Source organism: Rhincodon typus, chromosome 20 (assembly GCF_021869965.1).
Source record: "Rhincodon typus isolate 14 chromosome 20, sRhiTyp1.1, whole genome shotgun sequence".
Classification (NCBI taxonomy): Eukaryota; Metazoa; Chordata; class Chondrichthyes; order Orectolobiformes; family Rhincodontidae; genus Rhincodon; species Rhincodon typus.
The window spans coordinates 23,261,560-23,287,474 of NC_063351.1; the positions used below are offsets into that span (position 1 = coordinate 23,261,560).

General features: G+C 39.1%; 1 protein-coding gene across 1 annotated transcript in view; it reads right to left on the minus strand.

Moving 5' to 3' along the window:
* Positions 1-9,377: 9,377 nt before the first annotated feature.
* mki67 (marker of proliferation Ki-67) overlaps positions 9,378-25,915 on the minus strand; it is a 41,558-nt gene continuing 25,020 nt past the window's right edge. The window contains exons 13-16 of the mRNA XM_048609180.1: positions 25,403-25,915; positions 23,385-23,493; positions 15,850-19,386; positions 9,378-9,891 (exon numbers count right to left, since the gene is read on the minus strand). The exon at positions 25,403-25,915 is cut by the window's right edge and continues 392 nt beyond it. Of these exons, the coding sequence (XP_048465137.1) occupies positions 9,761-9,891; positions 15,850-19,386; positions 23,385-23,493; positions 25,403-25,915 (4,290 nt within the window). The 3' untranslated portion in view covers positions 9,378-9,760. The remainder of the gene's footprint in view (positions 9,892-15,849; positions 19,387-23,384; positions 23,494-25,402) is intronic.

The following is a 25,915-nucleotide window of genomic DNA, read 5'->3' on the forward strand; positions in this document are numbered from 1 at the left end:
GAGTGAGGCAGGGGAGTGGAAAATAGAAGAATCAGATGTATAAGCCATCAGATCACATGTAGCGGCCAGTTGGTGGTAGTTTTCAGTTTGTTACAGATACATACTTTACAGAATCACTGCAGTTAAAAGAAAAGAAGGACTTGCATTTTATTTATGTCTTTACTACCACCAGAACTTTCAAACTGCTTTACAGCCAATGTAGTGTTTTTAGCGTTGCTGCTGTTGTGATGTAAGAAACTCAGCAGCCAATTTGCACACAGCCAACTTCCACAAAGAGCAACTTGATAGTGACCCCATCATTTGTTTTTGTGGTGTTGACTGATGAATTAATATTCCCCAAGACACAAGGATAACTCCCCTGGTCTCCTTGAAAATAGTGCCATTGGCCTTTTACATCCATCCCACACAACAGTAGGTGAGATCTTGGTTTAACATCTCATTCAAAAGATAACACTCCCTCATTGCTCATGGCCTGTGAGCGCAAACTTACCAGTGAAGTACAACAAAACATCCAGACATTATAACTCGGCAGTGCACAAATACAAAGCAGCCCTGCAGCTAGCTTTCCTTCTCTGAAAAATTCCAATGCAACATCAATATTGCTTCTGATAGGAGTGTTGGTTTTCAGCACATTTTGAACACATTTGTTACGTAAAGTGTATCCTATGGCTATTAAACTTTTAAAGATGTGCAGTAAAGGGTAAATATTGATGTATGCATTGCTTGGATTTTTAGTAGAGTTCCTCTTGGTGTGCTGGAGAATGGGAAAGAGGGATGAGAGTCCAAACAGCACCAGCTGCTTCAGGATGGAAGTTCAAGAGGGCAAGGTCAACTCCTCCCCCTACTGTAGATACAAGGACTACAGTGCCACATCTTCTTGAAACGCAGAACAGGCTTGAGGGGCCGATTGGCCAACTTCTGTCCCTAATTCATGTGATTATACATGTATATGTACAGTTCTAAGGCTGCAGACATTTTTTTTGGCAAATTTGAGACTCAACACAATTTGGGATATGCAATAAGAAAGAAGCCAAGAAGCACCTTGGGTGTAATCAGTGTTTCAGGTTTGATTCAAAATGTTACATGAACTATCCCAAATGTTATGATGAGTATTCAAATATACACATGACACAGATGGTTCGGAGGACCAAGGTGGAGTTTGGGATCAAAGAGAGTGTATTGTATTGATGGCAAAAAGTTTCAGCCTAAAAATGTTAGTTGTAGAATTCTTCCCTTGTGTAGTATTGGACAGTGGATGCACATCTATTGTGTGCGGAATAGACTGGCTAAAATGCTATCTAGACTCTGAGTGCAAAGGATTGGGGACAAAGCGAAGCAATTTGAGAGTTCCACCAGTTTCCGATTTGGGAACAATACACACTAAAATCTTAAGAAATAGTCAAACTGTAAAATGCAATTTACACCATCAGGACACTATGTCATTCCTTTAATGGAAATGATGTACCCACAAAGAACATGACAATTTGTGACCGATAGCTGAGAACAAAAATTTGCATGACAAAGTCAATTGTATTAAAATTACACAGGCAGTTTCCCAGCTGTCCTCTAAAAAGTTACATTTTTTGTAAACAATGGACAAATAAGGTGCAGGGAGGAATAATAAGCTTATGGAAGAAACAAGTGATGGATGTGAGAGGTCAATGAAATTCCAAAGGACACTGTGATAGCCCTAGAGTATTTTTTAAGCAAAGGATTTCACGGAAATTTTTTTTTAAAAAATCAGTGAAGGGAAGTGGCATCACTGGCTATGCCAGCATTTTTATAACACACTTCTAATTGTGCAGAGTGCAGTTAAACACATTGCTGTGGGTCTAGAGTTACCTGTTGGCTTGGCCAGTAAGGACAGCAGTTTCCAGATTTTCTTCTGACAGTTAATAGTAGTTTCATGGTCATCATTAGACTATTAATTCAAAATCATGTAGGATTTGAATTCAGGTCTCTAGAAGATTACTTTGTTCGCTGAATTAATAATCTAGTGATAAAGCACTAGGCCATCACGTCCCAGGAAACACCACCATCTCTTGCAACCTTGCTATCTTTAAAACACTGCTAGGCACCTGGACAAGCATGAGCAATCAAGTATTGCCTCTTAATAGCACAGCAACAACAAAGCCACACAGCTCACGGTACACAGCTGGCTTGGCTGACACTCCCTCATACATACAAAACCATTTTCTCATCTTTGTCATGGTTTAACAGCCAGGTCACAGTTTACCTGTCTGTAGTTACATCCAATCCAAACACCTTCTCTAGGTCACCACTACTTTGTCCCCAGTGTCCACTTGCCACCTGCATCTGGTCATTGTTCAGTGGGAGAAAATTGCACACTTGCAATTAAATGGACAATTCCAAACATGAGTTTTTACTTACATCCACCAAAATGGAACACAAATTAAAAAAAAAGTTTCAGTTTGCTCCGACAATGCAAACTAGAGATCACGCAGTGTGGTGCTGGAGGAACACAGCAGGCCAGGCAGCATCACAGGAGCAGGGAAGTTAACATTTTGGGTTGGGACCCTTCCTCATAAGGGGAGATGGGGAAGGGAGCTCAGAAATAAATATAGAGGAGGGGTGGGGCTGGGGAAGGTAGGTGGGATGGTGATAGGTGAGTGCAGGTAGGGAGTGGTGGGGATTGGTCAGTGAGTTGGGAGGGGCAGATAGGTGGGAGAGGAGATGGACAGGTTGTATCAGGTCAGGGAGATGGGGATGAGAGGGAGGGTTGGACATGGGATGAGATCAGGGGTTGGTGAAATCCATGTTTAGGCCATTGGGCTATAGGCTCCTGAGGCAGAATATGAGGTGTTGTTCCTGAGCTCCCTTACCTAACCCCTCCCATTTCTGAAGAAAGGTCCCGACCCAAAACACCAACTTTCCTGCTCCTCTGATGCTGCCTGGCCTGCTGTGTTCCACCAGCTCCAAACCGTATTATCTCTGACTCCAGCATCTACAGGTCTTGCTATCTCTGAATGCAAACTAGATGCTGTCAGTATGACAAATAACAATTTTACATTCCATGATGGCCTGCTGCACCAGTTCCTAGCTACAGGAAGTGGGCATGAATCAGGTGTTGTCTGGCTTGTAGCATCTGACATAGCCTAGCTCTGTAATGGACAAGAAGAGCTTCCTCCTCCCCAATGTCCTCATCCTCCTCCGAAGACTTGCTCCTGTTCTTCCAGTTCCTCAGCATCTATCACATCAGCTTGTTTCCTGCTCTAATTGTGACAAGCATTACATGCCAGTGAGATGCAGCATACTGTCCGGATATACTGGAGAAGACTCCTAGATCAGTTCAAGCAGTGGAACTACATCATCAGCAGCTTCAGTGTCTGCTTTACCATGGCCCCAGTCGAAACATGCACAGCACCATATCTGCACTCCGTATCAGTCTGCACAACTGACTATGATGTTACCTATGGTTGTATAGGCAATAACCCCGTGACCCAGTAAGCTGATCCCTTAAATGCACGAGGTACATGAGAGTGCTACAGGATGTACCAGTCTCGGCAGCTGCCAGGGCAGTGGGCACACACCTCCAGGAATTGGTAACAATGATCACAGATTACCTGTACGTGAATCGAGCAGACCCCTTCCTGTTGATGAATTCTGCAGTGTTGTGGTACTGCCCTCTCAGTGTCACATGTGTATAGTCGATGGCACTCTGCACCTAGGAGAAACCAGCGATGGTTCCAAACACTACTGCTTGGTCTGCAGCACTGACCTTGCCATCAGAAAACCAAATGAACCGGTGTGATCTTGCACAGATTGTATTGGCCACAGTCCTTCTGTGTATTTGGACGCACGACTGAGAAATTTCACACAGGTCACCCATCACTCTCTGGAAGGAACCAGTTACAATCAACTTCAAAGTGGCTGTCAGCTTCACAGCCATTGGAGGGGGATGGCTTATTCCTGCAACCCTCAGGTCCTGACCCAGCATCAGACACAGCTCCATCACCAAGTATCCAGAAATTTAGAGCCTCCAATGGAATTGTGCTTCATTTAACTCCAGGAAATGGTGTTGGAGATGAAAAAGACTGGGCCTCCTCCAGATCCCACGCATCCCGAGACGCTCCTGCCTTGAGTTGAGTGCTCCCACCGCTCTGTAGTGGCTTGTTGCTGTTCCTGAGCTTACCGTTGACCCAGGTCCTCCTGCATCCACCATCATCTTCTCAGGAACGTAGCCTCATCAACCAACATCCAACAGCGGCACGTGCAGGACTCGCCGTGGAAATAATGAACATTGGGAACACAAGGAGCTAAACAGGTTCTTGGATCTCAGAAGAATCAGTGGTAGAATACCCTGCAGATGAGGATTGAGCACATTCCTCCATTCAGTGAGACATGCTGAACCCTGATAACAAGGACCATATCTCCATCAGTCATTCAGCTTCAGCCTTGGCCTGTGCAGCAACTGGTGAAAGTGCTGCTCTGGCTAAGCGACAAGCAGATTACAAGAGCTCCTGCTGCACTTTGATCCCAACTCATTCCAGACTCATATCAGTCAATCAACTTTTCATTGCATTCTGTACAGAACATTGTTAAACTTGCATGAAAGATAATAAAGTGATGATCTTCACCTTGCACAGCACCCTGGATATTGCATGCACAGTTGTTCACCTTTGGCCAGCACTGATCAATCTAGCAAGAGATAACATGCTCAATTTGCAAACACCAATGGTCATGCGTGATTAAACTTAAATGGGCTTAAAGCAGAATTTAAATTTTAAAGTCAGGCTTCAGGAGATTTTAGATATGGAGGAATAGATATTAGAGAAACAAAACTGGAAATAACTCTGAATCAACAGACATACCTACAAAATCAGGCCCAATCCTCCCAAAGAGGAAGAAGCAGGTCAGCTGAGAAGTTTAGTTGGGCAATTAAACTGATCACACACACAGAATAGGCCCAGCAGCATCATAGGAGCAGAAAGGCTCGAAACGTCAGCCTTTCCGCTCCTATGATGCTGCTTGGCCTGCTGTGTTCATCCAGCTCTGCACCTTGTTGTCTCGGATTCTCCAGCATCTGCAGTTCCTACTATCTCTCACACACACAGAATAGGCTGGATGAATGTTACGTCTTAGAATTAAGTGCCATGTTGAAATATGATACTGTTACAAAAGTACTGAAGACAAATAAGACATTTAAAAATTAAGTTTAGAACAGTGTGCGTTCAGATTTCCAGCCCTAGGTGACCCAGAAGGAAATGATATTAGTAATTTTGATGCCTCACATGCTAATCTTCCCTTTTTCAAGTATGGGAGCAGTCATACTTTTAATGACAAATGTTGTCCATTAGTTTGGGAATTGAAAAAATAAAGAGTGCAATTAAAAGACACTTAGGTGCAGAGTCACTTGCTAGTAAATATGGCTATGTATTTAACAGTATTTTGAAGGAAAGGGCCAATCAGGAAAAAAAGAAACATGCATTTAGAATGTTATACTAAATCATTTGCTCTGGAACAATGTCTACAATGTCTACTCTGTCTCTGTCGGGTGTGTTGCAGAAACAAGACACAGTTTTCCTCACAAGTATAAAAGAGATGTTAGAAAGAACATTTCAAAAATAAGATGATAGTTGATGCAAGTAATCAGCTACTGGATTTCTCTACAAAAAGAAGTGGTATTTGAAAAAAAAATTGTTGGATGTATTTGTTAAATATGGAGTACAATAGAGTTTATTAAAGGTGGTATAACCATAAAACATAAATTATACAAATTGATAATACATTGTACGTATTTTCTGTTTATTGAAAGGAACATGTTTGTACCTAACGCTGTTAATAGGATACTAAACTATAAGTTAAAAGAAACAAGAAGGCCAACAGATGTTGTGAACTAATTCACAAGGGGGAGGTGATGGCCTAGTGGTATTGTCACTGGACTGTTAATCCAAAGACCAGATAACATTCTGGGGACTGGGATTCGAATTCTGCCATGGTAAATGGTGGAATTTTGAATTCAACAAATATCCAGAATTAAGAATCTAATGATGACCATGAATCCATTGCTGATTGTTGGAAAAACCCATCCAGTTCACTAATGCCCTTTAGGGAAGGAAACTGCCATCCTTACCTGGTCTGGCCGACATGTGACTCCAGACCCACAGCAATGTGATTGACTCTTAATTGCCCAGCGGGCAGTTAGGGATGGACAATAAATGCTGCCCAGCTAGCGACACCCTTATCTCATGAATGAATAAAGGAATTACTTAGTTGTATTCAAATATATTTGAACAGTCAGTCCGAAGTTGAGGATTTCATGATATGTGGTTGGCTGAAAAACTCTAATTAGAAAGAGCATGCCTGAACTTTGTCAAAAAGCATTTAACTTCTAATTTACCTTAAATTAATCAAGAATTTATCTGAGGAAGGGTCACCGGACCCGAAACATTAACTGATTTTTTTCTTCACAGATGGTGCCAGACCTGCTGAGCTTTTCTAACAACTTCTGTTTCTGTTCAAGAATTTATTTGCCTCAGTCTTAAAAATATTCAATGACAGCCTCCATTGCTCCTTGGAGAAGAGTTCCAAAGAGTCACAATCCTGAGAGAAAAAAAGACTCTCCTCACCTCTTGCTTAAATGGAAGGCCCCCTTATTTTGAAACTGTGTTCCCTAGATCTAGTCTCTCCCACAAGGGGTAACATCTGTGTCAGCATCTATCCTGTCAAATCCTCTCAGGATTTTATAGCGTGATAAGATCATCTCTCATTCTCCAAATAAAAACCAAGATACAGGTCCAGTTTACCCAACTTTTCTTCACAAGATAATTCCACCATCCCAGGTATCAATCAAGTGAATAATCTGCTTCTAACATCGATACTTTCTTACATGAGGAAACTTATCAATTTCAAGTGACACTTGACATGGAGACCTTTAGATGTCCAAACAAGGCAGAAGTTTTATTTTACCAGTATATTTGCAGGGATACAGTTCAAGAGACTATTAATGAAGCAAGGTACCTACACATACTTACACACTTCTGTTATGCTTGTTACTTAAGCATATAATTTCTCACATGACCATAAACAGTACAAAACAAGAATGTCTCATTAGAAGGCTAGACCAATCCATGGTTGAAATAAAAACCTTCCACTGTAAGGCTAGTCAAGCTCCTGATGGGTCAGTGTCCAGTGAAAGTCTCTCAAACTCTTGAAAATGAGAAAATGTTATTATTTCCAAGATTAAACAAGTTTTCACTATACATACATTATCGCGTCACTAAATGGCTCATTTCCTTTTGGTCTGTAGGCCTGAAAGGAGCTTACATTCAATGTGCTTTTTTGTTTTAACCTTTAAAATGTCTCAACCAAGTGTCATCCCTACATCAAGGTCCCAGCCTGTTTTATATTTACATACTCTTCTATGTATCTATTTGGCTGTCTAATTAATTTCTATACTTATGAGTACCCATAGAAACCAGCACTGTATACAGTATTCCATATAGATGGTTCACTATATAGTCATGTTGCACTGATGTTGGAGGTAGTGAAATTTTTAATTTGGTGGATGGGGTGCTGATAATATGAACAACTTTAACTTTAGATTTACCAGGGCTCCTTAATGCCTTGGGCAGTCACTCACTTCGTAAATTAAGCTTTATCAACCATCTTTGAATCAATGATGGAATGAGGTGTGGAGTGAAATGGTACCAGCAGTACCAAAAATGACCATAGGTGAATAGGTTGTTGGTAAGCAGCACTTGGTACAATGGCACTAACCCTTTCCACCTCTTTACTAATTGTGGAGTACAGGGTGACAGGGCAGTGATTGGCTTAGGATTTGCCCTTTCATGGGAAAATTGTTTGTCTGCATGCTGTTAACTTGATGTTAGTACTATAGCTGTACAAGAGAAACTTGACTCAAGATGTGTTCAATTCTGGAGGTTGAATTTTCAGCACTATTACCAGGAAATTGTTAGTGCCCATGGCCTCTGCTGTGACTATTATATTGAGTATATAACAGAGTCAATCCAAGTAGCCAAAAACTGGCATCTTCAATAGTGTGTTCCCCAGGAGTAGGCAAGATGGATCAGCTCCTGCTGAGTGTTTAGAGAACCAATCACAGAACTGGATGCAATGCTGTTTCCAAAAGGCAAAAGGATAGAGGAAAAGACAACTTTAAAAATGCCAGAAGAAAATCTACCTGGACACTTTCCAGCTCAGGAACTCCATTGGCACAAGTTATTTGTCTTGACCCAAGTCAAAAACAATGAAGCCCCCATGGAAAAGTCAGAATAAATAGCTGCTAATATATCAAATGGAGACAAGAAAGTAAATGTTTCCAATTCAGAAAGCAGCAAGTTTCCCAGGTAATTTTACTTAGTATCTTCCAATTGCTCCCTCAAGAATCTTGAAATGAGAGCAAACAATCAATATAAGACCACATCAGCCAAGTGTGTTAGCTAGAATGAAAAAGTACTCCCAAAAATCAAAAATTATTCCCAGAAAATCATGCCTTTGAATATAAAAGCTGCCCTGTTTCATACACTCCATACCAACCTACATGCCGCTAACCACCCCCAGGGCCTTATAGCTATCAACTTAATATCAGCACACGCTCCCTCTTTTGTGTTCACACCATCCATACTAACTCAGTCAGTGTCCACAATGGTTAGACCTCAGGATCCATGCTGAGAAAAAATTGAGTGTCTAATGATGAATTCATTTAAAAAATGTAGTAATTGTTTAAAATCAAGAAGTTAACAATCTTCAACTATTTAATCTTAAAACAGGCTTTTGCATTTATAGCACTACAGACTTTTTAAGCAACTGAGCTGTCAAATGCTGAACTGCCAGGGATCCCATTGAGACAATAATAATGGATTATATCTCAATTAGAGCCCTCAAGCTATGACGAAGAATATAACAGCAAACTCTTTTTTTCAGAAAATGAAGAGATCCAACCCCCAACTTAAAGGCGATATTCCAAAGAAATGACATTTTCATAGATTCAAATGCCTCAGCAGCTCCAATGAAAGCATCCACTTGCTACACATATTCATGTCGACTTCTATCAATCCAGTAGGACACTTAATTCCTCCTAAAGATGTCCCTGGACCCAAAAAGGGACCCTCTTTTTCCAAAACACTCCATTAACTTTAGACCTTCAGAAAGGGCTTCCTAGTCATGTTTTGGACATTGTAATGAATCAGGGCTCCATGACATTTTGATGAAGCTAGAGCCCTTGGCCTGTGAAAACTTAAGCTTAACGTTTTTATGAATCACAATTTAAATCTATTGAAAAGTCTTTTCATGAAAGAGCAACAAATGAATGCAGGAGAGGAATATAAGACAGGATATACCAGAGATACAAAATTTATTGTAAAATTAAATTTCTTGCAAGAATTTTGTGTATAAAATACAATTTATGCCAATATACAATTCTAATCCTTGATGCAGATACATAAAAGAAAATAAAATCTTCCATAGTTGTGAGTTTACATCATCACAATAAGCACTTCCTTCCAACTGATAATTGTTTTATATTTACTCCCACAAACTACAGACTTATAAAAATCACAAAAATATTGGCTCTTCTTCTAAAATTCCAATGTAGCATTAATATATTCTTTTCCCATCAAGCACTAGAAGCAACTTAAACATTTTATGCAGTAAACTATAAGCTCAACCTTACCAAAAGTAAATTAAAATAGGCAGGAAAATCAAAATGCCATTAAAAAGCAATTTCTGAAATCTACATGCAGGTACATGACAAAAAGACGTCTGGATCCAGGGTTTTCTATTTTCGAGATCTAGTAGAACGCCCTGTTGGCTTAGCTGGTTGTGACATGGCAGCAAGTTCGGTTTTTGTGCTCACATCTCCTTTGCGTATTTTTCTGCCTTGGGTTCTCACTTTTCCAGTCACAGTTGCTGTAAAGTCATAGAAAAAAAAGAAGAATTTACAAAGAAAACCTTAAAGTACCAATGATGCACATGAATGAGACAGGGTTGATTAGTAATCTTAAAACAACCCTCTGGGGAAGAGTGATCACAAGAAGAATTGCATATCAAGTTTGATAGGGACATGATTATGACTTGCATTTAAAAACTATCAAGTACTCAGGCACAAGTTGGGAGAAGTCAATCGGTAAATTAGATTAAACGATTGATTGTAGGTTAACAGTGGCAAAAATATAAAGTAATTCATAATCCTCAATGCATATATATGCTTTTGAATCAAAACTCCACAGCAAATGGTACAATTATGCCTAACTCAGGGGCTGGCATAATTAGCCATTGTCTGCATGAGACCTTAGGCATGTCTTATTTGCAAAGAGACAAGTAACAACTCTCATCAAGCCGAGGGCAAGACAAGGAGGCAGACCCTAAGTGTACAGTGGCCACTGGCATCACTCTGCTCACATTCCGGCCATCTGAGTGTCATTACTAGAAAAGCAGGATAATATTAAATTAAATCAAGCAGGTTGTAATCTTGTCCACAAAGAAAAAAAGCAATTAAACTGATTTGGGGGTGGGAGTGGGACAGGCAGGGGAGTGTGAAAGGGTTTAATAAAAGAGATCACCAGAAATAAATAGAGAAAATAGAACAAGAGTAAACTAAATAAAATCATAAATACATGTAGAAGCTCTTTACAGTCTGCATGCAAAAAAAATGGAGAGATTTACCCACATAAACCGTAGTCCCTTAAAGTCAAACAGCATAAATTACAATGGGGGAGAAAAGAAAATGTGTCAGAAAAGTTTTTTAAAAAGTGCATCTGTCTTCAGAGCAAATGACACAAGGAATAGACCTGAGATGCCAGGGAACAGCAAAGTAATCATGAGTAAGATAAGTAGTATTGGAAACTTCAAAGGAACTAAAAGCTTACATTTCCTGGACTGGTTTGTCAACATACGAGGCTTTTAAGATAAAAGTGCATTGGTTTAGATTCTAGAATGATCTCTATGGATTTATAGATGGGAAATATAACTCCTCTCTTCGGGAGGAATGAGAATTAAAAACAAGGTGCTATAACTTAACCAGCTTGGATCTAGAATCCATCAATAGGATCATGGTAATAACATACTTGGGTGGAAACAAAAATCAATTTCAGTAGAAACACATTAATAGTGGACAGAAGTGTTTGACTATTTCTTTAAATTAAAGGTATAACTATTAGAGTAGACAAAGGGAAATCATTCAATGCCTTTTGAAGATTTAGATGTACTGCAATCTGAAGATCTCACGCAAGAGGTTGTTAGACAAAGTTGGAGTTTATGGGATTGGGGTAGTAGTACAGATTGAGGATTGTTTAGCAGACAGAAAGTAGAAAATTTACACCATTTTCTGGATGGAAAATTGTAAGTAGTGGAGTACGGTAAGGGTATTGTGTTTGGGCTTCAACTGTATACCATCTTTCTTATGATACAAAGTCAGGTGGACTCAAATACTACAAAGCACATCACTTTTCCTTTGCTTCTGTCATTAAAATCCCAAAAATCCTCCCTAATAGCATTGTGGGTGTATCGACAATACACGAAGTACAACAGTTCACTACCACATTCTCATGGACAATTAGAGATGGGCAATAAATTTTAGACTAGCCAGTGACATCCACATTCTACAACATTAGTCAAAAAGGATACAAATGGGTAACTGATTAGTCAAGAAGGTGACAGATGGAATATAATTTCGGCGGGTGTGAAATTATGCCATTAGGCAGATTGAATGGAGATTTTTGAAATGAATGCGGAAGTAATGTTGGAATTCAGAGTTTTATGTATTCTTGTTCACAAAACAGAAAAAGTTAATATGCGAATACAACAAGCAATTTGGAATATAAACAGTATATTATGCTTTTATAAATGATTTCAGAGAATAAGGTCCTAAGGAAATAGTGACCAATGTGGGTTAAAATTTAGCATTCAATTGGACAGAGAGGAACTTGGGCCAGAAACTCCACTTAATTACACATATTTAAGTTTAAAAATATGAAGCTGCACTGGCCGGAGTGGACTCAGAAAGGAGTTTAGTAGCAAGGACACTTGAGGAACAATGGCAGATGTTTAAGAAAACAGTTCATGCTACCAGCAAAGATAGATTCCAGTGAGGAAGGAGGATTCTAGGCAGGGGATAAGTCCAACCATTGTTAACCAGGGAAATTGAAGATAGCATCAAATTCAAAGAAAAAAAAGCAAAGATTAGTAGTAAGTCTGAAGATGGAGACAAAGTCTAAATAGGTAACTATAGGCCAGATAGCTTAACATTTGTTATGGGAAAAATGTTACAGTCTATTAAAACAGAATGTAATAGCAGAGCATAGAAGCACATTACAAAGTCAACCAGAGTCAGAATGGCTTCATGAAGGGGAAATCATGCCTGATAAATTAAGTTGAATACTTTTGAGCATGTTTAGGTTAGAATGGCATCATAATTTGCACAGACATGGTAGGCCAAAGGACCTGTTCCTGAGCTGTACTGTTCTATGTAACAAGGAGTATACATAATGGGGGAACAGTGGATGTAACTTATTTGAATTTTCAGAAGGTACTTAAATAAAGTATTCTACATTTGGCTACTTAAGTGTTGGAGAGTGCAGACTAGCATAGAGAGAGGATTGGCTATCTGATAGAAGAGAAGAATTGGGATGGGATGGCAACATGTGACTAGTGGATCAGTGCTGCGGTGACTATAGGTAAAATAGATAGAACGCACAGTGACTCGGATGAGAAAAGTAAGTGTACTATAGCAGCCTCCTGGTTGCTAAGATACAGATAGATTGCTAAATTGGCCAAACACCAAGGGATGCTGGGTACATTAGTCAAGTAAAACTCTGAAATCACAAAACCCACACACCAGATACAGTGCAAACACAGATGCAAGGTGGTAATGACATTTGCATGATGTAAAAGACGACTGTTATTCTGGACAGACATACCCCAACAACTTATCCACTAAACAAAGGAGAGCTCAGACAGAAAGGCACTGGGTCCTGCTACAGTAGCATGCCATCTGAATGACTGACTCTCGTTTCAAACTATTAAGTATGTCTACCTGATTGGCCAGAACTATAGAATGTTCCAGAAAACCATGTAAAACGTACAAAAACAGGATTCATCTGCAAATCACTCTTGGAACCGCTCTCAAAATCTCTGGAATCGTCTGAAGCCTTCTGAGGAGTCCAGCATGGCAAGAGGCAGAGGCCAGCTGACTATCCAGAGGGAAAGAGGAGAAGAAAGCTGCTTTGCAGACCCAGAGACAGAACCACAGAGAGCGCCTGCATAAATTTACAAGAGACTCAGGAAGTATTATAACCTTAAGGAGCCAAATAGGATTAGGGATAGTATGTTTAGTATTAAAGACTATTGTCATTTTGCACCTAATAAAGGGGAAATGGTTTACTTTGGTACTGGCTTGTGTTCATATTAATTTAACCACTTTGGTATTGTGGGACACCTGGGCAAACTCAACATTCTGGTTGGAGTTGGCTGTCATTTGCTTAAAGAGGAACCAGCCAGTAGTATTATTGCTGAATTTTCAGATGACACTAAAATAGGTGAGGAGGCAAATGTTGAGGTTGACAGTAATTCTGCAGAGGGATTGGACAGGTTAAGCAAGTGGGCAACAACTTGGCAGGCAGATGGAATATTATGGTGTAGGAAAATGCGAGGTTCTGCACTTTGACAGGAAGAATAAAAGGAGCCGAATATTAATTTAAATGGAAAATGTCTGCAGAAAGCTACAGATCGAAAGATTTTAAGTGTCGTCATACACAAATCACAAAAAGCCAGCATCCAACTTCAGTGGATAGTACCGCAGTCAAATAGAATGTTGGTCTTTATTTCAAAGAGAATGGAGTATTAAAGTTAGGAGATTCTGCTGAATCTATACAAGGCGCTAGTCAGACCACCTGGAATACTTGAACAGTTTTGGGGTCCTTGTTTAAAGAAAAATAAACTGGCATTAGAAACAGCCCACAGAAGGTTCACTAGGCCAATAGTGTGGAGGTACTACCTTACAAAGGGAGGTTAAGCAGGTTGAGCCTGTACTCATTGAAAGTTAAAAGAATGAGAGAAAACCTAACTGAAACATACAAAATTCTCAGGGATTTTGACAGGATGGATGCAGTTTCCCCTTTTGGAAGAGTCTAGCACCAGCGGACATAATCTCAAAATAAGAGGCACATTTCAGATAGAGATGAGAAAGAATTTCTTCTGAGGGCAGTGAACCTGTGGAATTCTTTATCACCGAGGACTGTCAAGGCTAGGTCATTAAGTATATTTAAGGTTGTGATAGACAACTTTTTAAGTCAGTAAGGGAATCAAAAGGTTATGATGTAAAGGCAGGAAAGTAGAGTTAAATATAATCAGATCAGCCATGATCTCTCTTATTCTAAGGGATTTGAAATACTAAAATAAGGCAAGTTTGGAATTACTTAGGTTTTAGTGAAACCATATTTCAAATATAGTCCAGTTTTGGTCTCCTTAACTAGGGAAAGAGATACTTCCCTTAAAGGGTGAAGAGCTGTTATTGACTAGGATAAGAGGACTATTCTATTTCACATTAGAATGGGCCTATACTCTGGACTTTAAAAGGATGAGACTTGATCTCATTGAAGCAATTTTGCCCTAATTTAGAGGGGTTGACAAGGTAGATGCTAAAGGCAATTTCTGTAAGTTGAGATAGTAAGAACTGCAGATGCTGGAGTCAGAGATTACACAATGTGGAGCTGGAGGAACACAGCATGCCAGGCAGCATCAGAGGTGCAGGAAAGTTGACATTTCGGGTTGGGACCCTTCTTCAGAAATGGGGAGGGGGAAGGGAGCTCAGAAATAAATACAGAGAGGAGGGGTGTGGCTGGAGAAGGTAGGTGGGATGGTGATAGGTGAGTGCAACTGCTCCTCTGAAGCTGCCTGGCCTGCTGTTTGCCTCCAGCTCCACACGGTGTTATTTCTGTAAGTAGAGTTGTCTAGGGCTACGAATCACAGTCTCAGATGAAGGAGTTGGCCATTTAGGTCCAAATTGAGAATACATTTTTTCATTCAATGATGTTTTGGAATTATTTACACCAGTGGGTTTGATACCAAGTCATTCAGTACATTCAAGGAACATGTATGGACAGTAATGTATTTATGTAAAAATTCAATTATGGTCTAATGAATAATAGGCTGCTATGGCCTTCCTCCTCCACCTAGTTCTTGTACAATGGAAGATGCCAGATCTATCGATCAAATTATAGACTGATGCATCTGTAATGTGGTGCAGAAAGACAAATGTTTGAAATAAAAGGAATTGTGATCCAGTGCAGATAAAAACAGAATTCTACTTGGAATTTAAGCTTATAAATATTTATATTAGAAGCACCACCAATATTAATTTAAGTAGGCCTTTTCTGATTTTGCTTCCTATTAGTATAACGGCAGTTGAGGAGAAAGCAGAGCACAAGGTTACATTTATCCAGGTTTTTAAAAAAAAACATTCAGGGATGAGAACTTTGCTGGCTAGGCAGCATTTAATACTCATCCCTAATTGCCGGGAGGGCAGTTTCCTTCCCTAAAGGACATCAGTGACCCAGATGGGTTTTTCCTGACGATCGACAATAGATTCACGGTCATCATTAGACTGTTAATTCCAGTTTTTTAAAAAATTGGATGTGAATTCCACCATCTGCTGTCGCAGGATTTGAACCAGTGTCCCCAGAATATTATCCGGGTCTCTGAATTAACAGTCTAGCGATAACACCATTAGGCCACTGCCTCCTCCAATATATAACCAATTTAAATGAATTAAAAGCAATTTGTGTAGCTTTAAAATTTAAAAATGTATTAAAGATTTTGTTTTGAATTTCTTACTGAATGTTTTGCAGGCAAATGAAAAGTGGTTCTTACCAATTTTTGATTTTTTAGGAGATAAATTGGTAGTTTCTGCAATAGCACGCTTTCCTCTCAGGGTTCTTTTTGATGAACTTAAAGATGCTGGCTGAAGTGAAGCACCAGCAGGTGACTGATCTGAAATTGGTTCTATTCCTGCAGGCTGAGAAGATTTGTTTGCCCTCGTAACCCTCCGAGCTGGTTTTGCAGGTTCCACCAACAGGAAGTTGGGGTCTTGCTCTTTGCCTTTATCTTCTAGCTCATCTTTCCTGGACTGTATATCCTCAGCACTATTTGTTTGCACTTCAAGGTTAGGTCTCCTCTTCCTTTTGTCAATTAATTCATTTTTCTCTACTTGAACAATTGTATTAGCAGTTTCCTCGTTGTTGTTTTGTCCTCTTCTGGGTCTCTTGGTTTTTCCAGCTGTGGTAGCTGAATTTACTATAACTTGTTTCTTTCCCGTTGCATCTGTGCTCAACTCCTGACTGTTGACAGCTGAAGTGCTTCTTTTAACCATTTCAAGACCACCCTTTCTGAGAACCTTGACAGGATCAACCGCTTCTTCAATTTGTGACCCTTCATGTGAAAATGCTTGCAAAACAGAAGGAACATCTTTCTTAGCAATTTTCATCTTGCTGTTTACACTAATAGCTGGCTCTTTTTTGCCAGATTTTTTTTTCTGAACACCCTCCTCAGTTTGAGTGGATTCTTTTGAATCTCTCTTCGACAAATTCAGTTGTTCTGCAGTTTCAAGACCTGCATTTTCCACTTCAATTTTTGTTTCAATCTCTTTTGAAAATCTCCCCTTTCTAACACTTCTCTTGGGTCGAGTATTTCCTTTGATTTCACATTCACATGACAATACTGTATCAGTTTTCTTAGCAGCGCTCATCGCTTTGAAAGCTTTTGCTGCTTCATTAATAATTTCACCTTTATTTGCAGTTTGTTTAATAGCTTCAATGATACCTGGGATATTGGAATCATCAACCTGTTCATTACCAATGACAGGGACATTCAAATATGCTCTGTTCCCTTGCACAGTTTCTCCAACAGCAATATCAACATTTGCCAGACAAGCAACATTTTCTTTAAGTGAAATCTTTGCCCGTTGACGTTTACCTTTGAAACTTGGAGCAATTGGTTCATTTTCTTGTAATAATACCTGTTTGCCTGCAGTATCCAATTGAAAATTCTCTGTAGCCGCATTTGGCTGCTGTTGCTGCATGTGTTTTGGTACAGCTTCACACTCAACCACCAAGTCCTTTACTTGTACGTCTTTCACCTTTGTTTTTGATAGAGCCGTAGCCATTTTGCGTTTTTCTTTTTTCCCTGAGGCCCCACTGACTTGAACATATGGCTCTTCATCATTAGTTGTTGTTAATTTCTGCATTGCTGTGTTTCTTTTTGATTTTCTAGGTGATAATGCTTTTACGTTTTCTTCCTCAATTTGACTTACTTCCTGTCTAGCTTTCCCTCTTAGTGGTCTTTTTATTGATGTAGGTGATGGCTTTAAGACTGATTTAGTATGCTGATTAGTCTTTTTCATTACAGGCATTTCTTCATTAGCATTTTCATACTTATCTTTAGTGAATGCCTTTGATTCACACAAAACACCAGTTTTGTTCCTTTTTGGTCTTCCTTTCTGTTCAGGTGATTCAGGAAATACACATGCATCAGCAATTACTTTGTTGCTCACATGCTCAGGTACTGCTTTTCCTGGTATTTCTATTGACCCCAACGAAGCTTGTGGATTCACTTCTTCTTTTGCAGCTTTTCCTCTTCGTGACCTTCTCTCAAGTACAGGAAGATCTATTTTGTTAATTGCATCCTGCAATATCTCTACAGTACCACCTAACTTGGGAGACGCAATGTTAGAATCCCAGCGTACACATTTCCTTAATAGTGCTGCATCAAGTTCTTCTTTTCGCAGTTTCTTTGCTGGAACAGAATTCTGTCCAATGTCTTCCAAGAGCAAATCCTGGGGTCCTCTCTTTCCTCGTGTGGATCTGGATCTGGAGCAAATTGGGGTTTTTTCAACTAATTTTACATTTTCTAAGTTAACTCCTTTACCTTTATCAACCCCTTCATTTGTTAAATTACCCTGCAAGCCATTTGAGTCCTTTAAGATTTCAACACGTGCACAGCGAGTTCCTCTCTTCCTTGTGTACCCATTTGCTGTTCCAAATTGTTGTTGTCCCTCAGTTTCTTCAACATTAATATTCTTTCTTCTCTGTGATCTTCCTTTTGTAATAAGCAGTTTTTGATTTTCAACCGGAAGACTTTTAACTTCCTTGTCTTTTACGGAAGTTTTTGATGATGCACATCCATTTGTCGTTATCGCTAATTCAACATTTTGGATGTTACTTGTTTCTTGCATCATTAGGCTCAAAAGTGAACTGTCTAATTTCTCATTTTGCATGTATCGAGTTTCCATCTCACCCTTCAAAGACTTTGCTGCCGGTGAATTTTTCAGTTCAGTAATTTGGATATTTTCAGTTTCCATCTTTCTTCTTTGAAGTCTCTTCCCTGAATTTTTGTGCATCTCTTCAACTTGTGGCTGTGGAATTTGACTCTTATTTCGTCTGCAGGTCTTTACTGAAGTAGATGGGTCTGTTACTTCACTGTGTTGAACATTTCGGGCTGCGGTCTTGTCTTCGGTGCTGTTGACATTTTGAACCGTCTTCTTCCCTCTCAGTGATTTAGTTGACAGCTTGTTCAATTCCCCAGTTTTACGTGGAGAATCATTTCTAATTGGTGTGGTATTCTTTACTATTGAGCTAGGCAATTCCTTCAATTGAACATTGGAAAAGTTTTGAATTTCATCCTTCTCATTCAACGAGCTCACCTCTTGTTTCAACACAATTACTTTCTCAATTTGATCATGGCGAGCTTCTCTTGTGCCTACAGTAGTTTTACTTGATCTAAGTGACATTTTCACATCAGCATCTTGAATGTTGCGGATTTTCTTTCCTTTTGTTGAGGCAGACAATTCCTTCGGCTCAATCTGTGGAATTTCTTTCTTCTTTTTCAATAATCTCCTTGTCTGTCGCTTCAACACAGTTATTTCCTCTATTTGCTCCTGGGGAGACTCTTTTTCACCTGGCGTGGTTTTGTTTGGTCTAAGTGACATTTTCACGTCAGTTATTTGAAGATTATTCACTTTCTTCCCTTTCGTTCCGGCAGACAACTCTTCTGGCTCAACCTGTTGAATTTCATCCATTTCTTTCAATGTTCTCCTCATCTGTGGCTTCACCACAGTTACTCCTTCAATTTGGTCATGGAGAGAATCATCCTCGACTGGTGTGGTCTCGTTCAATGCAAGTGACATCTCTACATCAACATCATTAGATTTCTTCTTTCCCAAAGATTTCCTTGTTGAAACCATTTTGTCTACTTCCCCTTTGTATTCAACTAAATATCCACTCTTATTTGGTGCGGTATTCATTGTCATTATACATTCTTCTGCACCAATTTCTTGTGTTTTCTTTTTTCCTTGTAACGATGTCCTTGTCGGTGAAATTAGTTTATTCAATATAACTTGTTCATCTTTAGATTCTAGAAAAGAAAATAAGTATTTACATAACACCATTCACAAACTCAATGGTCCAAGGAACTTTACAATCAAGTATTTTTTTGTAATATATTAATATCCTAATATAGGAATTGTGGCAGCCAATTTGTACACAGCAAGGTCCCATGAACAACAATTAGATATTTATTTTAGCAATGACAGCTGGGAATAAATAAATGTTGGCCAGCACACAAAGGAAATTCTGTTTATCTTCAAAAGAGTACCATGGGATTCACTTTATTCAGCTGAGCAGGAAGACATGATGCTAGCTTAGATCCCATCTGGAGAAAAAGACAGCACTTCCTCTGTGCTATGATGCAATGATCAGGTTAGATATTGTACTCAAGTCTCTGAAGTGCCTGAAACGCTTTTGACTTAGAGGCAAAGGGTCTCCAGAATTGGCAGAATCCATGATCCTGTCTAAAATTGAACTGCTATGTCCAACTAAATCTAGTTGTGTCCATTAGCATATTAGTGCTCAACAACTTTAGGACTACATTTTACAGATTTCACTGAAACTAAAGCCACATTTTTATAAATTTCATATGGATAAATTAAATTTAAATGTTACATTTATAAATGATTTTTCATCAACTGTCTTTATTATTTTTCAGACTGAAATATACATATTAGATCTCAAACTAGCAGGCAAATTAAATTAATCTTCAGGGTCCCTGAATGGAAGAACAAATGTTAAGCCTTCTAATAAATTTTGCTGCAAGCACATGTATCTGGAAAGGCAAGGACAGATTAGGAATAGTCGACAAAGTTTTGCACGTGGGAAATCCTGTCTCACAAACTTATTTGAGTTTTTTGAAGTAACAAAAAAGATTGATGAAGAAAGAGCAATGGACGACGTCTACATGGACTTCAGTAAGGCAATCAACACGGTTCTGCATGGTAGACTGATTAACAAGGGTGGATCACATGGACTACAGGGAGAACTAGCCATTTGGATACAACATTAGCTAGAAGGTAGGAGACAGAGGGTGGTAGTGGTGGAGGGTGGCTTTTCGGACTGGAAGCCTGTGACCAGCAGTGCATCCCAGGGATTGGTGCTGGGTCCACTGTTTTTTGTCATTTATATAAATGATTTGGAGTGGACATAGGAGCTATGGTTAGTAAATTTGCAAATGATACCAAAATTGGTGGATGTAGTGTACTTCAAAGGTTACCTCACAGCACATTGGGATCTTGATCAGATGGGCCAAGGAGTGGCAGATGGAGTTTAATTTAAATAAATGTGAGGTGCTACATTTTGGTAGGGCAAATCAGAGCAGGACTTATACACTTAATGGTAAGGTCCTTGGAAGTGTTGCCAAACAAAGACCTCGGAGTGCAGGTTCATAGCTCCTGGAAAATGGAGGCGCAGCTAGACAGGGCAGTGAAGAAAGCATTTGGTACGCTTGCCTTTATTAGTCAATGCAATTGGGTATAGGAGCTGGGAGGTCATTTTGCGGCTGTGCAGGACATTGGTTAGGCCACTTCTAGAACACAGGTAGTTCTCCTATAACTCGATAGTTGCGTTCTTGTGTAACCTTGCGCTATAGAAAATAACCATTGAAAGTTGCGTTATAGGGAAATCATAATAGACAATCACTATACCTGTACAGCAGAAAGTTCACGTTATCCAAACAGCTTCCACTATTCATCAATTGCGTTACAGCCAATTCACATTAACGAAACAAGCGTTATAGCAGAACTACCTGGACTATGTCCAATCCTGATCTCCCAAATGTAGGAAAGTTGCTGTGAAACTTGACAGGGTTCAGAAAAGATTGACAAGGATGCTGCCAGGGCTGCAGGATTTGAAGAGAACCTGAACAGGCTAGGGCTATTTTGACTGGAGCATCAGAGGCTAAAGGGAGACCTTACAGAGGTTTATAAAATCATGAGGGGCATGGATAGGGTGAATAGTCAAGGTCTTTTCCTTAGGGTAGAGGAATCTAGAACTAGAGGGCATAGGTTTAAGGTTAGAGGGGAAAGATTTAAAGGGGACCTAAGGGGCAGCTTTTTCACAGAGGGTGGTGCATGTATGGACTGAACTGCCAGAGGAAGTCATGGAGGCTGATAGAATTTCATCATTTAAAAGGCATTTTGATAGGTATACAAATAGAGGGATACAGGCCAAATGCTGGTAAATGGGACTAGATTAATTTAGGATATCTGGTCGGCATGGACGAGTTGGACCGAATGGTCTGTTTCCGTGCTGTACATCTCTATGACACTTCAGCATCAGCAAAAGTAAAGATTAAAATTCTTGGTGAGCACCTGTTTGTGCATTTCTTCCAATTTAGAAGACTAATTAGGAGGAAAGTTGAACATAAAAGGTTGGAACTTAATAATAGATCATGGCTTCAAAAAGAAAATGGCCATATGCTCCATATTCTGTACTACACACCCCCAACAGCATAAGTGAAACAGTATTCAGTTTGTTGAAACCACTGACTGTTCCAGAAGGCAAAAAAAATAGAGGCGGCAGTCCAGCTGGAAAGAGATTGATGCATTCTGATCATTTCGGTCCTCAACTGGAATTTCCAGGAGTGCAAATATTGACTTAATGCACGTCAAAAATTTCACTAGATACGTGCAGTTAGTTACTGGCTCTAAAAACAATTTTCAGTATCAGTACAGTTGCTAGGAATTAAGCCAATCCAATTTCAGATTTTGCTTTTGTCAGAACAAACACATGAAGCAATAACTTCAAAACTAGATCTATTTGTTCTTGAACTGTTGTTTTTCCTTCAAACTGTACCTAGTGCACTGAAGATGGTAAGTATAATTGAATTCCCACCCAGTATGAACTTTGGGGGTTGCAAACAAATTCAAGTCCCAAAAAGAAAGGAGTAACATCAGGAACATTGTAATGCCCAATTACCCTACATGGCTGGAAATTAATGTAGAAGTAGTGGCCCTAACAATTAGTTGCCTGTGATCATGTATTCACAATGCACACCCCTTGCCCAAAGGGAAGAAGTCCTGCCTCCAAATCAGATGGCTGTTAGTTCTCAGTCCCAGCAGCAGCACTGGAAGCATGCCCGGGCCAAGCCAGTGATGGAGGTCACATAGAATACGTGGGACAAGCTAGTCAGGTTGCCTTGCCTTCAAAGTAGGAGGCAGCAATCAAGATGTCAGTAGGAAGGGGTTTTAAGAATAACAGTTGATGGTCACACTTCTTGTTAAGGTGCTCTCCGGCCAAGCTCAGGTTGCTTGAGCAGGAGTGAACAGTCCCTCCCCTGGCAGCCGAATTATCTGGCATGGGACTCACCACTGCTGGCAAAATACTATTGTAGCAGGAAAAGGTCTTTAATTAAATATCTTAATTAACCCAAAAAAGGCAATCCACCTGAAACTTACACTGCTGCCAATGGAATACCAGTGGAGGTGAATAGTGATATGAATGGAGCCCCCGGCCATCATATCCAATTTTACGCCTTCAACCCTGCCTGCAGTGGGGAGGACTACATTATATTTCAGCAGTAGACTCAAAGTCTGTCAGGGAATGGAGAAACAATTTTGGTATAGAATCTAAATCGACTGGAACCAGATCCTCAGTGTGCATTACAGAGTCCACTGAAATCATCAGACGATCAGAAAACTGCTCATGGGTGTGAAATAGATGCCATAGATCATACATCCATACATCTATAGTAATAGATGAAAAGGAGAGGGGAACAATTAAAGAATCCAAGTCACAACTCTTGCCTTTAGAACTTTGGTTTTCTAATATATTACTTGCAGGAGATCACTTCTACCAGGAGAGAAAGGTTTTCACCCTTAATAAGGATTCTTCATCCATCAGATTTAAGAATATTCGTTAAGCATAAAATTACATTTCATTTGCCCAATAAGTTAATTAAAATAATCCAACTATGTGACATGCTTAGGGAAATGGAAAACTTAGGCCAAATAATATGTTTAATAACAGGGCATTAATAAAACATACCAGCTGTTTGCCTCTCCGAATAGCCAACATTTTTACCTTCAGGAAACATTTGAGAAGTTTCAAACTGCTCAGGTTGTTGCATTTGCTGTTCTTCGGAAGATAGAGAGGTCACACTTTTAGTCTGAAATTGTCTCTTTCTCGACGCCTGAGGCAGAAAAAGAAACAGAATAAGTAAGTTGTACGTAAAAATAAACAGCTTTAAAATATTCTTTCATATACCTTAATCCCACCGCTTGATTTTAACTTAAATGTAAAGAAGGGTCATACCTTAAAGCAGTCCAGCATTGTCGGGGTAATAAAACATACATAAGCACACTTCATCATTCATTTTGCTCATACTGTAGAGCAATTATAAAATTAGCGCATGACTGGAAAGGAATTTAACTCCATCAGAAACTGAACAGACAAACATAAAAGACAACGGATCCTCAAGCTAAGGAAGCAGAAACACACCATTTTGGAAACCAAACCATGCAGAATAGCTGTTAAATGACACTCAAGATGGGCAGTAGCAGGTAGTGAATCCATAGGTGGAGTACAAACAAGTTGAAGTCATCAGGGTCCTGACCCAGATGATAAAAAAATGTTGTTGCAGCCACTTCTGTTACTAGAAGATTATGTTGGTGAGTCTGCTTTATTCAAGCAGAGTTGAGCAGGTTCAACAGATACATCTCATTAGTGGTGCAGACTGTACCTGTGGAATTCAGGTTGATTGTGTACTGCTGTTGTTTGGGCATAAGATTAGCTAATATGACCTGAAATCCTTTGTGTGAAAAATTTTAAGCATTGTGTCACTTTGAGACCTCCACAATCTGAGTGGACTGCTGAACCAATTCTTAAGGTATATCTTTTATTATCTGCCATTGAATGTGCATTTATGGTTTGTAGTCAGTTATAATTTGCCTGTTTATTCATGTTTAACTCATGTTAATTCTGGATGTTTCAATATAGAATAGTGTATTTATAATAGTGTATTTGGAATGGAATATTTAGTGTCAGTTTTGTTGGTTCTTGTAGAGTAAAAATTCTTCTATTTTAAACCATAGAATCTTGTGACTTCATTCCTTTGTTAAATAATTAAGGTAAAAAAAATCCTGATTGGCACAGAGATCATATAAAGAAATCATAAACTATATTAGCAAATTAAAATGTTAGCTGCACATGATGAGATATCAGAAATCTAATTATCCATTACTATTAACAGCCTTGAAATTTTGTTTGATAGCCACAGAAATTGTAGCAATTACAAGAGGAACAGCATAACTAAATACAAGGTTTGTTTCAAGACAAGAAACGACTTTGAACAAATCTCCACCTTAGTCATCATACAAAGTAGACATAAATGTATGTCTTCAATTGCTGGTAGACATCCAACATACTTTGCAGTGCTCAAAGTTTATTAATTTCATTTATCTAGGAAGTGCTAAGTCATATGATACACTACTAAACAATGAGGTGAACCATAGGTCACTTAGGCTGATAATCACTTGGAGTCTTCCAATAATGTTAAGGGAACAAACAGGCACTAAACCGAAAACATAAAATATTGCCTTGTTGACTCCAAGTTAAGAAAGAAATCTCTAGATCGCCTAGTCAGTCATCAAATCAGATAACTTAATTTGTACTTAGGTAGGGAAGTAAGAAAATTCAATTATGGCAATGATGCCACTGATTTTCTTGGAATAAATATCACTGAAATAGAGACAATTGTCAAAGGGAAGCCATGGTAGATTATCATTTGGGCTACATGCCCAACAATAGAATATCCAGTAAATAGATTTACTGGAATGAAGTTTTTTTTGCTTAGCACCTTTGAGAGTAGTGCGTTCAAAATATCAAAGTTGCCTAAAAGCAAATACAAAGACATTTATTGCAGAAAAAGAATCCTCATGAAAATTAGCAGTTAGTCATAAAAACTTACTATCTATATTAAAATAAAGATGATGGATAGCTATTAACTGATCCAGATGTACAAACTAATAACTGGATATTCTTTCAGAGACGGCATTTGAGCCCAGGTCTACCACCATTTTAATTTTTTATATCTTACTTGCCTTAACATCCGATGTCAGACTTGAATTACCACTCATTTGTCTGGGAGAATATTTTGTTGTCGATTGTAATTCATTGCGCTGTTCTACAATCTGGCTCAATTTATTTTCTGTTGTTTCTATTAGCTGTTTATCACTGATCATATTCTCAAGTGGTGCAGGCAGTTTATTTGTTGCCTCTTTGTTTGCACTTGTCTTTAAACTTGGTTGCAGCTTGGAATCTGGACTGTTTTCAGTTGTTATAGCAGTTGAAAACATTTCATCCAGACCGGTATAGTCACAGCTTTCCATCTCCTTCACAGTATGAAATAAATTCTTTATTCCAACATAGTTAACTTCAGGAGATTCTGCTTTTTGTTTAGTTTCAGTCATGAGCTTACATAACCCAGCAAAATTTTCCACTGGCTTGCCTTTGACTTTGGGAGTCTTCATGATCCTTTTAATACCAACCATATCTTCCACTGGCTTGCCTTTGACTCTGGGAGTCCTCATGATCCTTTTAATACCAACCATATC